Source organism: Nycticebus coucang, chromosome 3 (genome assembly GCF_027406575.1).
Source record: "Nycticebus coucang isolate mNycCou1 chromosome 3, mNycCou1.pri, whole genome shotgun sequence".
Taxonomy (NCBI): Eukaryota; Metazoa; Chordata; class Mammalia; order Primates; family Lorisidae; genus Nycticebus; species Nycticebus coucang.
The window spans coordinates 52,599,476-52,613,868 of NC_069782.1; the positions used below are offsets into that span (position 1 = coordinate 52,599,476).

Sequence of the window (14,393 nt, forward strand, 5' to 3'; positions counted from 1 at the left end):
AGCATGCCATGGTGTCATCATAGCCCACAGCAACCTCAAACTTCTAGGCTCCTCCTGTCTCAGTTTTTCTATTTTTAGTAGAGACAGGGTCTCGCTCTTGCTTCAGCTGGTCTTAAACTCCTGAGCTCAAGCAATCCTCCTGCCTCAGCCTCCCAGAGTGCCAGGATTACAGGCGTGAGCCACCATATCTGGCCTCTCTGTGTTTAGTTCATGAATCCTTTTTTTTTTAGCTCTGTCTAATCTATTTTTAAGTCCACCCTTTGAGTGTTGAATTTTACTTCTTGTATACTTCCCTTTAACATTGTCTTTGTCTCTCTTTCAAATCTATGTTATGGGCTGATGCTGTTTAGTTATATTTTCATTCTCCTCTTTTGTTGCTATATGCAAATTAACAATGTTTCTTTTCCATTCTGTGCCTGGTAATTTAGGAAATAGATCCCCTTGTCTATTGCTTTTCCTACCTTTTGCTCACGATGCTTTCTTTCCTTAAATGTTTGTGATTTCTTATACTGTAATGTCTATTCCCTAGAATTTTATCCTGTGGGAATTCTTTGAGGCTTTGTTTGAATGTGAATTTCAGAAAGAATTTTCTTTCATTTGGTTCTTTTAGGTGGGCAGGACTACTATCAAATCAGATGTACTTTAATCTAAATTATCAAACTGGGGTTTTCTTGGTCATTCAGCTTTTATGAGTTCTGATTGCAAACACATTGAAATTTTCTTAAGATTATCAATGCCCAGAGAAAAGTTTTCCCCCACCCACGACTAACAAGGCCAGGTGGTTTGGAAAGTAGGGAGGAAATATTTATTTACCTTACACTTAGGATGTAGCCTGGAAGGACCCAAGGTCATGCCTAGAACTTCTTCAGCCTAGAAAAGTCCTACAATTTACCTCCTATCTCCAAGATCCTGCAATTAAGACCACAAATAGAAGCTTAAAATTACGTTTGGAAAGATGTTCTTAAGACAACAGTTTACTTCAGTGATCTAGTTACCTCTCCATCACCTTACTTTTCAGCCTCTGGGAATTCTTTACATTCCTAATAACTCACTAATTTATTAACATGTTTACATTTTATTCACCATGTATAGTTGTGTTTATAGAAGGGATTTTCTTGGTATCCAGCCCATCACACAATGAGAATTGGAAGTCCAAGGCATTGTTTTAGACTTAAGATCCTTTTCATCATCCCTACCTCCCATATTGCTGGGTCATATGGTAAGGGTGTGTTGAACTTGGTGAGAAACTGCCAAACTGTTTTCCAAAGTGGTTGTAAAATTGTTATGTTACTGCCAACGATGTATGAGATTTCCACTCTCCACATCCTCAACAGCATGGTGTTGTCAGCTCTTTGTTTTAAAATTCAGCCATTCTAATAGGCGTATAGTGGATCTCATGTGGTTTTATTTTGTTGGCTTTTTTCATGTGGATTAATATGAGTTTTCTGTAGATATCAAGCTTTTGTCTGATTGAAAATACGCAAATATCCTTTCCCATTGTGTAGGTTGTCTCTTTGCTTTGGTTGTTGTCTCCTTAGCTATACAGAAGCTTTTCAGTTTAATGAAGTCCCATTTGTTTATTTTTGTTGTTGTTGCAATTGCCATGGCAGTCTTCTTCATGAAGTCTTTCCCCAGGCCAATATCTTCCAGTGTTTTTCCTATGCTTTCTTGGAGGATTTTTATTGTTTCATGCCTTAAATTTAAGTCCTTTATCCATCTCGAATCAATTTTTATGAGTGGAGAAAGGTGTGAGTCCAGTTTCAGTCTTTTGCATGTGGATATCCAGTTCTCCCACCACCATTTATTGAATAGGGAGTCTTTCCCCCAAGGTATGATCTTGTTTAGTTTATCGAAGATCAGGTGGTTGTAAGATGTTAGTTTTCATTTCCTGCTTTTCTATTTGATTCCAAGTGTCTATGTCTCTATTTTTGTGCCAGTACCATGCTGTCTTGACCACTATGGCTTTGTACTACAGCCTAAAATCTGGTATGGTGATGCCTCCAGCTTTGTTTTTATTACTAAGAACTGCCTTAGCTATACAGGATTTTTTCTAGTTCCATACAAAACACATAATCATTTTTTCCAAATCTTGAAAGTACGATGTTGGTATTTTTTTTTGTTTGTTTATTTTGTTTGTTTTGGCCAGGGCTGGGTTTGAACCCGCCACTTCTGGCATATGGGACCGGCACCCTACTCCTTGAGCCACAGGCGCCGCCCCGATGTTGGTATTTTAATAGGGATAGCATTGAATCGGTAGATTGCTTTGGGAAGTATAGACATTTTAACAATGTTGATTCTTCTCAGCTATGAACATACTATGTTCTTCCATTTGTTAATATCCTCTGCTATTTCCTTCCTGAGGATTTCATAATTTTCTTTATAGAAGTCCTTCACCTCCTTTGTTAGGTATGTTCCTAGGTATTTCATTTTCTTTGAAGTTATGGTGAAGGGAGTTGTGTCCGTAATTAGCCTCTGATCTTGGCTGTTATTGGCGTATACAAAGGCAACTGACTTGTGGACATTGATTTTATATCCTGAGACATTACTGTATTTTTTGATGACTTCCAGGAGTCTTGTGGCTGAGTCTTTGGGGTTCTGTAAGTATAAGATCATATTGTCCTGATCACAACTTTTTAATTCTGATGTCTAGTTTATCAATTTTTTTTATAGATTATGCTTTGTGTGTTGTATCTAAAAAAATCTTTGCCTAACCTAAGGTCACAAATATTTTCTCCTAGAAGTTTTATAGTTTTAGGTTTCAAATGTTGGTCTATAATCTGCTTTCAGTTAATTTTTATGTAGGGTATGAGATATGGGTGAAGGTTTATTTATTTGCATATAGCTATCTAATAACTCTAGCCTATTTGTTAAAAAGACTATCCTTTCACCTAAATTGCCTTTGCATCTCTAAAAACTCAACTGACTACATATTTGTTGGTCTATTTCTGGGCTCTCAATTCTTTCTCATCAATCTACGTATCTCTCTATCCTTTGCCGGGGTCACACTGGCTTGATATTGTTGCTTTTTAGTAAAATCCAATGATGCTACTCCTCAACCTTATTTTTTTTTTTTTCAAAATTGTTTTCACCATTGTAGTTAGAATGGAATCTTCTAATGCACGTGTAGCAGCATTTTTTAATAAGTATGCCTGTATCATATTTTAATCCAAAGTCAGTGAACTTTACAAAGAGGAGTGCTAAGTTTCCAGTCCCTTTGGTTATCATCATTGAGGACAGAGACACCAAGAAGAATGTGTGTCGATCAAGCACCAACTTCAAGATCTGTGTGTAAGATTTGTTAAAGATAGGTTGGATGTTGCAATCGTTGCTAATCAGGAAAAGGGTTAGGAGTTAGACAGACCTAGGTTTGGATCTCAGGTTGACTATGTGTCTGCCCTGTGATATAGGATAAATTACTTACATTTTATAATTTTTTCATTTCCTCCTTAATAAAGGGAAATAATAAAATCAACTTTACCATTTTGAATGAGTATCACATAATGTAATTTTTATAAAGGATATCACCTTTTTTATAGAGCATAACTGGCACTTAACTGGTAGGCATTCAGTAGTAACTATAATTATTATTATTTTTACACATTATAATACAATTTATATTATTGTAGCATTTTCACATATGTAGTATAATAATAATGGCCTCTTTGAGAATGTGCCTGTAGAGAACTAACCGGTTTGCCAGACCAGGACTTAATGATCAGGTTGAAGGAACTTCCCGATACCACCCCAGAACAACCATTAGCTCAGGTTGATCTAATGGCTTTGCATCCTGATGGGGCTTCAAAAAAAGTAGCTATCAATGTTTGAAATTTAAAATCAAACCTACTTACTAAGCATGCATCATCTCGTCCTTGGATCCACAAGAATTTTGATTTCCCATCTAAGCAGCTTTTTCAAAGCAGCAGAGCCTCTGTGGTGGGTAGTTCGCCTTATGCCGCAGGAAATAGGACTGAGAGTCTATAGCAACAACAAAAAGATTATTTCTGGCACATTCAAGTCTGTCTCCCTTTTTGACTCGTTTTTCTTGCACTTCCTTGGGGTGACTAAGTGTCATTGTTTTGTCTTCTGTCTGCTTGTGTTTTAGTACCTGCCCAAGTTACTGGCTTGCACGTGGCCAACCAAGGGATGACCAGTAGTCTGTTTACTAACTGGACTCAGGCGCTGGGCGACGTAGACTCTTACCAAGTCTTACTGATCCATGAAAATGTGGTCATCAAAAATGAAAGTGTTTCCAGTGAGACCAGCTGGTACAGCTTCCACTCGCTCAAATCCGGCGGCCTCTACTCCGTGGTGGTCACAACAGTGAGCGGAGGGATCGCCTCTCGGCAAGTGGTGGTGGAGGGACGAACAGGTGAGAAGTGGAGATGAGTGTGACTGCGACTTACAGAAATCTGAGCACCTGGGACCCCCACACAGAACATTCGAGAATCTTTTAAAACATCCTAGAAACAGACTCATCTTGGCCTTCCTAAAAGCCAGGTTTAAATACCATCCAGAAAGTACATGGAATGGAAATCAGTGATGAATGAGGGGGAAAGAACGAATCCTGAATTTTCTGTGATTCCCCAATAAACATGTCAGAACTCCTGAAAGCCTCTGCAAAGGCCTGATAGTCACTTGAGACCCAAGCTTGATTTCCTTTGAAATGTTTATCTCCCAGTTAAGGTAAACAAGTACTGAGATTTTAAAAACAAAACAAAACTCTCAAAGTATCTTTCACTCTCTTTTGCATTCGTGACCTTGCCTCCTTAATTTTATACACTCATTATAAGCTGAATTTCAGGCTCTTTCTTCTATATCTCCAATCCTCAAATTCTGAGCATCAGCGACAGGCATCATAAATGCATCTCTTCCTAAAACGATGAATCTCACCTACTATTTAATGAACCTCATTAACTGTCCCAGAAAAACAACTGAGTCACAGAAAAATGTTTCATATTCCTCATAGAAATTCACTGGTGTTTGGCCATTTTCCTCATTCTATGGCAGCTGATCCTGTCACCTGCGACTTTCTTCTGGTCCCTTCTTTCCTCTCTTTCAGTGGTTCTTGGCACCGTCCATCAGTGAAGCATCATTGGGAATGGGTGTGCTGAAAATCTTAGCTTGGAAACCAGGAAGCCTAGATTCTGATCCTAGATCTGCCATTCACTTATTTCTCTAAACCTACAGTTTTGAATCCATACAGAATAATTCACCCCGACTCTGGGTGTCAGAATAGAGAAGGAGAAATAAAAACAATGTTGAGGAGCAGTGTGGAGGAGGACCTTGCATTCATTTCCCAGTGAGCTGCAGTTGCATCAGTTAAGCTAGACACACTTATTTCTTGAGTACACAACTCTATGATGTGGGTGTTCCTGAGCGGATGCCTCTATTGGTCGGTTCTCTAAGCAGCAATTCAGGGGTCCAGCCTCCTATCATCTGTGGCTCTTCCTTCCAAGGTGTCCAACTCATGGCCCATGGGCCACACGTGGATTATGTGAGGACTTTCTTTGCTTATAGGTGGTGGTGGATATCACAAACATTATGCATGGACTATTTTTGTTTTCGTTTTTGACTCATCATCTGTTTGTGTTTGTGTACTTAACATGTGGCCCAAGACAACTCTTCTGCTTCCAATGTGGTGCACTGAAGCCAAAACGTTGGACATCCCTGCTGCTAGGTCCTCAGAATTCTTCTCATTTCTCCAGAGAATGGAGGGCAGGTGGTACAGATTGCCAAACTAGATGTAGAATCATCACTTCCACCAACATTCCTCTGACTGGAATGACTCAGTAACATGGATGCAAGGGAGCCTGGGAAATACAGTCTAGCTGTGTGTTAGGAAAAAGGAAATAGTGAACAATGAGTCATGCTTAAAAAATAAGTGGAAGAGGCTGGGCACGGTGGCTCATGCCTTTAATTCTAACACTCTAAGAGACCGAGGCAGGTGCATTGTTTGAGCTCAAGAGTTTGAGACCAGCCTGACGAAAGTGAAAAACTAGCCCAACATTGTGGCAGATGCCTGTAGTTCCAGCTACTTGGAAGGCTGAGGCAAGAGGATTATGATTGCTTAAACCCAGGAGTTTGAGGTTTCTGTGAGCTATGATGACACAGCACTCTACCCAGGGTGACAGAGTGAGACTGTGTCTCAAAAAATAAATAAGCAGAAGTTGCTTTTGAGAGTGACCAATGAGTATGTTGGATGGTTAGATGGAGTATGGAAGGGAAGAAAGAAGGAAGAAGGGGGGAGGTGAGGGAATATGTTCATATATAAATCTAGGGTCACTGCTCCCCTTAACTAGTCTAAAAAAACCTTATGGTTAAAAGTACAACTTTATATTTAAAAATATCCATATATGTGGATCAACAGAGCGATGTTCATAATTTTTGGTGATGGATAAGTGCTTTTAAGTATAAGAGAAACTTTGGGGTTAACTCATGATGTCAGAGCACATTAGATCCTATCAACAATCATATGAAAATATTTAGCTAAGTAGATCAACTAGGGATAAAAATCATCTGCGGTTCATATCCACTTAGGACTTCATTCCACTGTTCACTAAGGCAGTACTATTTCCTAGGAGCTTATTTCTGAAATATGGTACAAACTTTGACTTAATACAACAATTCTAATTTGCTAACTATTATTCTAGCCAGAGAACTCCTTAAAGACATCCATGCCTTTTCCATTTTTATATACCTGGCAAAGAGTAGGTTCTTAGTAAATATTTGTGGCACTAAACTCCAACTGATGTGCAAATGGTTCTGACTAACATCAGAAAGGCCATTGTCGCGGTAACAGCTCTCTGCCCACAGTTGGTCCCGTTTTGGGTGTCTTGCTCCCAGGATAGCTTTTCAGGCTTATTTCTTGCCACTAGAGGGCAGGAAATGCTTTGCAAAGGGAGAACAGTGGCTCTGGGTGTACACGTGTCAGCTATTGAAGATGGAAGCTGTGCTGGAGTCTGTGAGAACTTTAGGAAAGCTTCTACACTCCTCCCTTTCCCCTCAACCATCTTTGCTTTGTGGTGTGTTTGGTGCGAGTGGATTCACTGGCCCTGTTACATGTGCTCCCCTTCCTGCAGAGAACCCCCCTTCATGTGCTCATGAAGGTGCCTCCCCTTAAAATACTTCACAGACCATGCAGTCATGGGTCCTCGTGTCCAGGCGGCACCCCGGGACCCCTCTCACTGACCTTGATCCGCCTTCTGATGGAAGAACCCTCGGCTGCCGGACGCTAAAGCCAAAGCCTCACGCTTCCGTGACCTCTTTTGTGACCAGATTAGATCTCCCTGAGCCCCATGGTTTTGTTGACCGCAATATATGACTCGAACTTTTGATTATGTTTTTCTTTTTAAAAATTCTCGCCTTTTAAAATCGCAGTCCCTTCCAGCGTGAGTGGAGTGACGGTGAACAACTCCGGCCGGAATGACTACCTCAGCGTGTCCTGGCTGCCGGCTCCCGGCGATGTAGACAGCTACATGGTGACACTGTCTCACCACGGCAAGGTGGTCCAGTCCCTGGTCATCGCCAAATCTGTCAGCGAATGTTCCTTCAGCTCGCTCACCCCGGGACGCCTCTACAATGTGTCCGTGACCACAAGGAGTGGCAAGTTCGAGAACCGATCCTGCAGCCAAGAGCAGACAGGTGAGGAGGGCGGAGGCTCCGTGACACAGGCTGAAAGGCGACTAAGATCACAGAAGTCTCAGGGAGTTTCCAAATTTTGACCCAAGAAACTTCTGATGGGAGCAGGTACTACCTTTAGAGTAAGATAAAGCAGCGTTTGTGGCTAGAGTTTATATCATAGAAACAGTATTTCTGTTCAGGGAGTACTGTGGGGTTACCCAGCTTTACACATAGAAAATAATTCCTATAAACTCTTCAGTGAGGTGGTCATTATTATTCCCACTTTACAGATTAGGAAGCTAAAGTTCAGAAAGGTCGAGTAACTCGCCCAACTGTTTACCTTGTTAAACGGTCAATCAGTTTCAGATCCTGGATTTAAATCCAGTTCTAAATGACTCCAGAGCCGTGACACTGTCTGTCCTGAAACCCTTCCTGAAACATCTGTCGGTCAAGGTCACTATTCATCCTCACGCCAGGTGAAAATGTGGACTTTTCATAGTTCTGCAATTAGGGAGCAAAAGTTTCAGCAAAAGAAACGTATCTTTGTCTTCAAGGTGCTGGAAAGAACTAAGTTTAGAGAGCTGCCATATTCCCGATGAATTTATGCATTCTGAGGTTTACATCTGAGATTTCTGACTAAGATTGTCATTAATATGTTGTCAAAACGTTCCTACTAAGCTATGGATTGATTTTTGCATTTAAAAATGTCACTTTTTCCATGAAGAGCTGCAACAATTGACATCATTCTAATACCTAGAACAGGGCCTGCGGCCTAGTAGGGACTCACATTTTTCATAAACAAATAATCAGCAATCACTTAGATAAGGGGCGGACTTTAGGAATGTAGTAACCCTGGAAATTATCCACAATGTTTTTGAGAATAGGAAAGGTATGTGCATTTCTTTGGAAAGAGAAACTTCAAGACTTTTATCAGATTATCACTGTTTCTGTGGCCCCCAAATGGTTAACAACCACTTACAATGGTTTTTACTGCTCCACAAGGCTAGAATTGAAAGGATCCTTAGAATTTGGAGACAAAGAGAGTCCCTGAGAGAGTTCATGGCTTCTCCAAGTTTTGCAGGGCTGACCAGTAGCAGAACTCAGCCTCACTCCACGGCTATGTCCCTTATATCACACTGTGTCTGAGAGCGCTAGTCATGGACAGAATGGGATCATCCTACCCTCAGAAAATTTAAAGTCTAGCTGTACTGATAATCACAGTACTGATTATCAGTACTGATAATGTACTGATAATGATTGAGCTCTGAAAAGCAGATTTCCATTTCAAAGCAGACTAATGTCAATGGTCTCATAATGATGATGAACCTTGAGGCCCCAAATCACCAGAAATTCAGCAACATGTCACCCCACTACTAACCTCTTATTTCCCATCAGTGTCACTTAATGAACATTTCCTATTCATATGACTTTAATACTGCAAGGCCTTTTGCTGAGATTATTTTTAAATGCAAGATAAGTGATCCTTTACTTAACACATCCTCTGAACTCTCACCAGCATCAACTTGAGATTTGGTGCATGACCAATCAAGGCAAATCAGATGCATGAAACTGGACAGTGGTATCTGAGTTGTTGTCTGGCTGATTTTGACAGATTATCTTAATGCCTTTTTCCTTTTCTAATGTTCTTCTTCTTCATTTGGGGTGAAAATGATGATATTTCTAATTCTGTATAACATCAACTCATCGTGTAGCAAGGCAGGCCTCACAAATTACCCCCGTCCACCTGGAGAGCCTCTTAGTGACTTAGCTTGGTGTTCAGCCTGGCTTTTCCTCCTGTAATCGTTGCTTTGCCTTCAGTAAATGGCCCAGATGATTGACCTTTCTTAGCCCATACATACACTGTCAGTTCATAATTTCCTCTCCTTAACTCTGCATTAGCTAAATCCCAGCAACACTGCAACTGGTTTCAGGTAAATATCCTAAAGAAAGCATACCTGTCTTTGCCTGTGGGGAACTATGTTCCAAAAACTAACCAGAAAATGTAGTCCAACAGAGGATGCTGATGGACCTCATTGGTGTGAGAGGTATTGTAAAACGATATAGCTTACATGCCAAAACACTAACATTTCTGGGTCACTTTATGATTTGGGGGCAAAGTAGAAGAGAATACTAGAGCAGAAGAGTAAAAATCCCTTCACATACCTGCTGTACAGGCCGAGCGGACACAAGAGTGTCAGGACGGAAATTCAACAGCCTACATGAAGTTCCTGCCCCTTTTCAATGCTCCTCCTCGTCAGTATTTATAATGTCCAATTATAGTCAAATAGTAATGAATCTATGGCCTATTGTTGAATTAAAATTCAGCCCTAAGCAAAAAACTAGAATCTCCTAAGAATCATGTTCTATATACAGAACTGCCTTATTTTACTGTGTTCCTGGTGACATGCATTTATTTATTAGTTGGTTGAGGAGGAAGCTATGAATACACTGAATTGTTGTTTGTTTACATATTTATTGGGGAAAAACTCAGGTACACAAAATTCTTGGTTTAGGAAACCACATGCGTCAATCGCCACTCTTATGTTTTAGGCATCTTGGTAGTAATTTTTTTTTTTTTTGCATTTTTTTTTTGGCCAGGGCCGGGTTTGAATCCACCACCTCCGGTATGTGGGGCCAGCACCCTACTCCTTTGAGCCACAGGCACCACCCTCTTGCTAGTAATTTTTAATAATTTAACATGTCCTTGGGAAGCCACTATCTACAATAAAAGCTAAGACCTTAATAATAACCTATATTAAATCATGTGGTTCCCACCCTCCTAATCTATCCCAAGGTAAACAACAGCTTGATTCCTATGTTTATCTCTCCCAGGCTTTCCATCTTGCATGGTTTATTGCATGTATATTCAGACCTATCAATACAATTATGGGTCTTTAAAATTTTAGTTGCTTTAACATTCTTTTAAAAAGTTGGAGGTGTGGTGGCTCATGCCTTCAATCTTAGCACTCTGGGAGGCTGAGGTGGGTAAATTGTTTGAGCTCAGGAGTTCAAGACCAGCCTGAAGGAGTCAGACCCTGTCTCCACTAAAAATAGAAAAAATCGCTGGGCATTGTGGTGGTACCTGGAATCCCAGCTACTTGGGAGGCTGAGGCAAAAGGATCGCTTGAACCCAGGAGTTTGAGGCTGCTGTGAGCTAGGTTGACACCGTGGCACTCTGACTGAGGTGAGTGAGACTCTTGACTCAAAAAAGGAGGGGGGTATTTTTAATGCAGTATGCAATCTTTGGGGGACTCAAAGTTTTTACTTTTTACATTTATCAGTTTAATCTATATTTTGTGTTTTGATGTCAAGGGTAAAAATATCTGTATTTTTGTGTTTTGAAGAACTTGTAGTATTGCCCTGTCTTTTTTTTTTTTTTTAATATTACAAGAAACTTTATTCTCAGAAATATGAAAATCCGAAGGAAATCGACCAATACTTGGAAGCACGTCACCTTCCAAGACTCAGCCAGAATCAGATGGAAATTTTTTTAATTAAATCATAACTGTGTACAATAATGCAATCATGAGGTGCAATGTGCTGGTTCCATGTACAGTCTGAAATATTTTCACCAAACTTCATTATCCATTCACCTGCAGAAAGATGTCCTTTCCAAAACTTAGTTTGATCAGGTCTTTCCACCTGACCATTAAAATGGATTCAAAATGGCCTTCCACTGTGGTCTCGACCTGCACTTCCTTGATCCCAGTGACGTGGACCATCTCTTAGTGCTTCGTGCAAGTTCCTCGTGCACTTGTGTTCCCTTTTCGAGTGTTTGTACTCTTTCTGGTAACATCTGTGGCATCTTGAGTCACCAAGCATGCTGGAATTGTTAGGAGCATCACCAGTCGTCCGTGTTAATCATCAGTTGCCACATTTGGTGTTCTGGGTCATACATGACATTTTGTGTGGGCAAACTACAGGATTAGGACGGCTTTCTCAGGTTCTATGAGAAGACCTATTGAATCACCCCAAGTAGTGTGACAATCTTCCCCCTCCATAAATTTGTGATCTAGAAATCTAAGATTTTTTTTGCTAATGCATGAGTAAAACCTGCTGGCTGTGTTTTGCCGCCCCAGGTTGTCATCTTACTCGGCTGCTCTCTCGGGATCATCACTCTGGTAGATATTCTCTCTCGAGATCATCCGTCCAGTAGATATTCTCTCTCAGGATCGTCACTCAGGTAGATATTCTCTCTCGGGATCATCACTCTGGTAGATATTGTCTCTCAGGATCATCACTAGGGTAGATATTCTCTCTCAAGATCATCACTCTGGTAGATATTGTCTCTCGGGATCATCACTCAGGTAGATATTCTCTCTTGGGATCGTCACTCGGGTAGATATTCTCTCTTGGGATCATCACTCTAGTAGATATTCTCTCTCAGGATCGTCACTCCAGTAGATATTCTCTCTTAGGATCGTCACTAGGGTAGATATTCTCTCTCAGAATCATCACTCCGGTAGATTTTCTCTCTCGGGATCATCACTCTGGTAGATATTGTCTCTCGGGATCATCACTCAGGTAGATATTCTCTCTCGGGATCATCACTCAGGTAGATATTCTCTCTCAGGATCATCACTCAGGTAGATATTCTCTCTCAGGATCGTCACTCAGGTAGATATTCTCTCTCAGGATCGTCACTCAGGTAGATATTCTCTCTCAGGATCGTCACTCAGGTAGATATTCTCTCTCAGGATCGTCACTCAGGTAGATATTCTCTCTCGAGATCATCACTCCAGTAGATATTCTCTCTCAGGATCATCACTCCAGTAGATATTCTCTCTCAGGATCATCACTCTGGTAGATATTGTCTCTCAGGATCATCACTCCGGTAGATATTCTCTCTCGGGATCATTACTCTGGTAGATATTGTCTCTCGGGATCATCACTCAGGTAGATATTCTCTCTCGGGATTGTCACTCGGGTAGATATTCTCTCTCGGGATCATCACTCTGGTAGATACTGTCTCTCAGGATCAGCACTCAGGTAGATATTCTCTCTTGGGATCGTCCCTCGGGTAGATATTCTCTCTCGAGATCATCACTCCAGTAGATATTCTCTCTCGAGATCATCACTCCAGTAGATATTCTCTCTCAGGATCGTCACTCAGGTAGATATTCTCTGTTTTCTTTTCCAGTGCCTGACAAGGTGCAGGGAATCAGTGTCAGCAACTCAGCTAGGAGCGACTATTTGAAGGTGTCATGGGTGCACGCCTCTGGAGACTTTGATCACTACGAAGTCATCATTAAAAACAAGAACAACTTCATTCAAAAGAAGAGTGTTCCCAAGTCAGAAAATGAATGTATATTTGTTAAGCTCGTCCCTGGACGGTTGTACAGTGTCACTGTCAGCACAAAAAGTGGACGGTATGAAGCCAGTGAACAAGGGAATGGGAGAACAAGTAAGTGGAACCATCGTAAAATCTGACCTTGGTAGGACTTGAAGGTGACTGAGTAAATAATTTATCTGAACCTTGAATTTTTTCTCCTTACTGATTAGAACATCACATTCCCAGTTCCTCTCACTTGAGGCTAACATCATTTCAGCCAAGCCATCGCCTATAATTGTAGCATATTTATTGGTAGATAAAAGCATAGTGGGGAGCAAGAAGGCCAAATGTCCTGTTTTTCTTTCCTATCTTCCTGCACTGTGGCATCAAAATTCTAGACTTCCTGTTTTATTTTATGATTAAGATCAAAACTCATTTTATAATTATATTCTACCAACATTTAGCATTATAAGATTTCTGTCAGGGGAAAAAATCGCATTTTTTTAAATCATTGCTTCCAATTTTTCTTGTTGAATTATGCATGAAGTAGTTCAAGTGGTCTATTTGTGGAAGGAAGATGTGTTTGCCAGTTCCTTGAATATGGTGCATGAATTATTGTGAAGGTAAACTCTGATCAGTCCCTTTCCTAAAGTGTCTTCTCATTTTTCTCCCTAGTTCCAGAGCCCGTTAAGGATCTAACGCTGCGGAATAGGAGCACGGAGGCCTTGCAGGTGACGTGGTCACCAGCCAGTGGGGACGTGGACCAGTACGAGGTCCAGCTGCTCTTCAATGACATGAAAGTCTTTCCTCCTTTTCACCTCATCAATACCGCCACCGAGTACTGGTTCACTTCCCTAACACCAGGGCGCCAGTACAAAATTCTTGTCTTGACCATCAGTGGCGATGTACAGCAGTCAGCCTTCATCGAAGGCTTAACAGGTAGCTTGAAATACTGTTCTCGAACCCGAGTCGATGCAGTAGGTACTTAATATTCGGATAGCCCGAGCATTTTCAAACAAGGGTTTGGAGGGATAAAAGCGAGATGGATAGAAGAGGGAAATCTTGATAGTAACAAGAATATTGTCCAAGCTCTGTTAACAAAGGGTTATATTGGTCAGGGTGGGGTCTGGGGGGGGAAGCTTTCAGAGAATAACGTTGAAATGGTGTGACTAGCTGTGTTTGTGGGGCCTACAAATGAAGTATAAATGACTCTGTTGCTTGGTAATCACCTCTTTGGAACTCTGTTGCAAGCGTTGCTGTAATAGTCAATGTGTATTGACAGTTCACCACGAGCCAGATCTCAGGGAGCACTTCACATCTTACTCAGTTCTCACAACTCTACAGGCTGATTACTATTTTCATCATTGCCACTTTTCTGATAGAGAAACGGAAACTTTCAGAGGTTAGGTAATTCGTCTATATTTCCACAGCTAGTAAATGAGAATACCTGACTTGGACAAAGGCCATCTAACTGGCCTCTGGTCATGTCATCAGCCTTCTT

General features: G+C 41.0%; 1 protein-coding gene across 2 annotated transcripts in view; it reads left to right on the plus strand.

The window, feature by feature from the left end:
* PTPRB (protein tyrosine phosphatase receptor type B) overlaps window positions 1-14,393 on the plus strand; it is a 133,573-nt gene that overhangs the window by 70,454 nt on the left and 48,726 nt on the right. For both annotated transcript variants that reach the window (XM_053583627.1, XM_053583628.1), the window contains 4 exons: window positions 4,103-4,369; window positions 7,378-7,641; window positions 12,761-13,024; window positions 13,568-13,831. In XM_053583627.1, coding sequence (XP_053439602.1) covers window positions 4,103-4,369; window positions 7,378-7,641; window positions 12,761-13,024; window positions 13,568-13,831 — 1,059 coding nt within the window. The remainder of the gene's footprint in view (window positions 1-4,102; window positions 4,370-7,377; window positions 7,642-12,760; window positions 13,025-13,567; window positions 13,832-14,393) is intronic.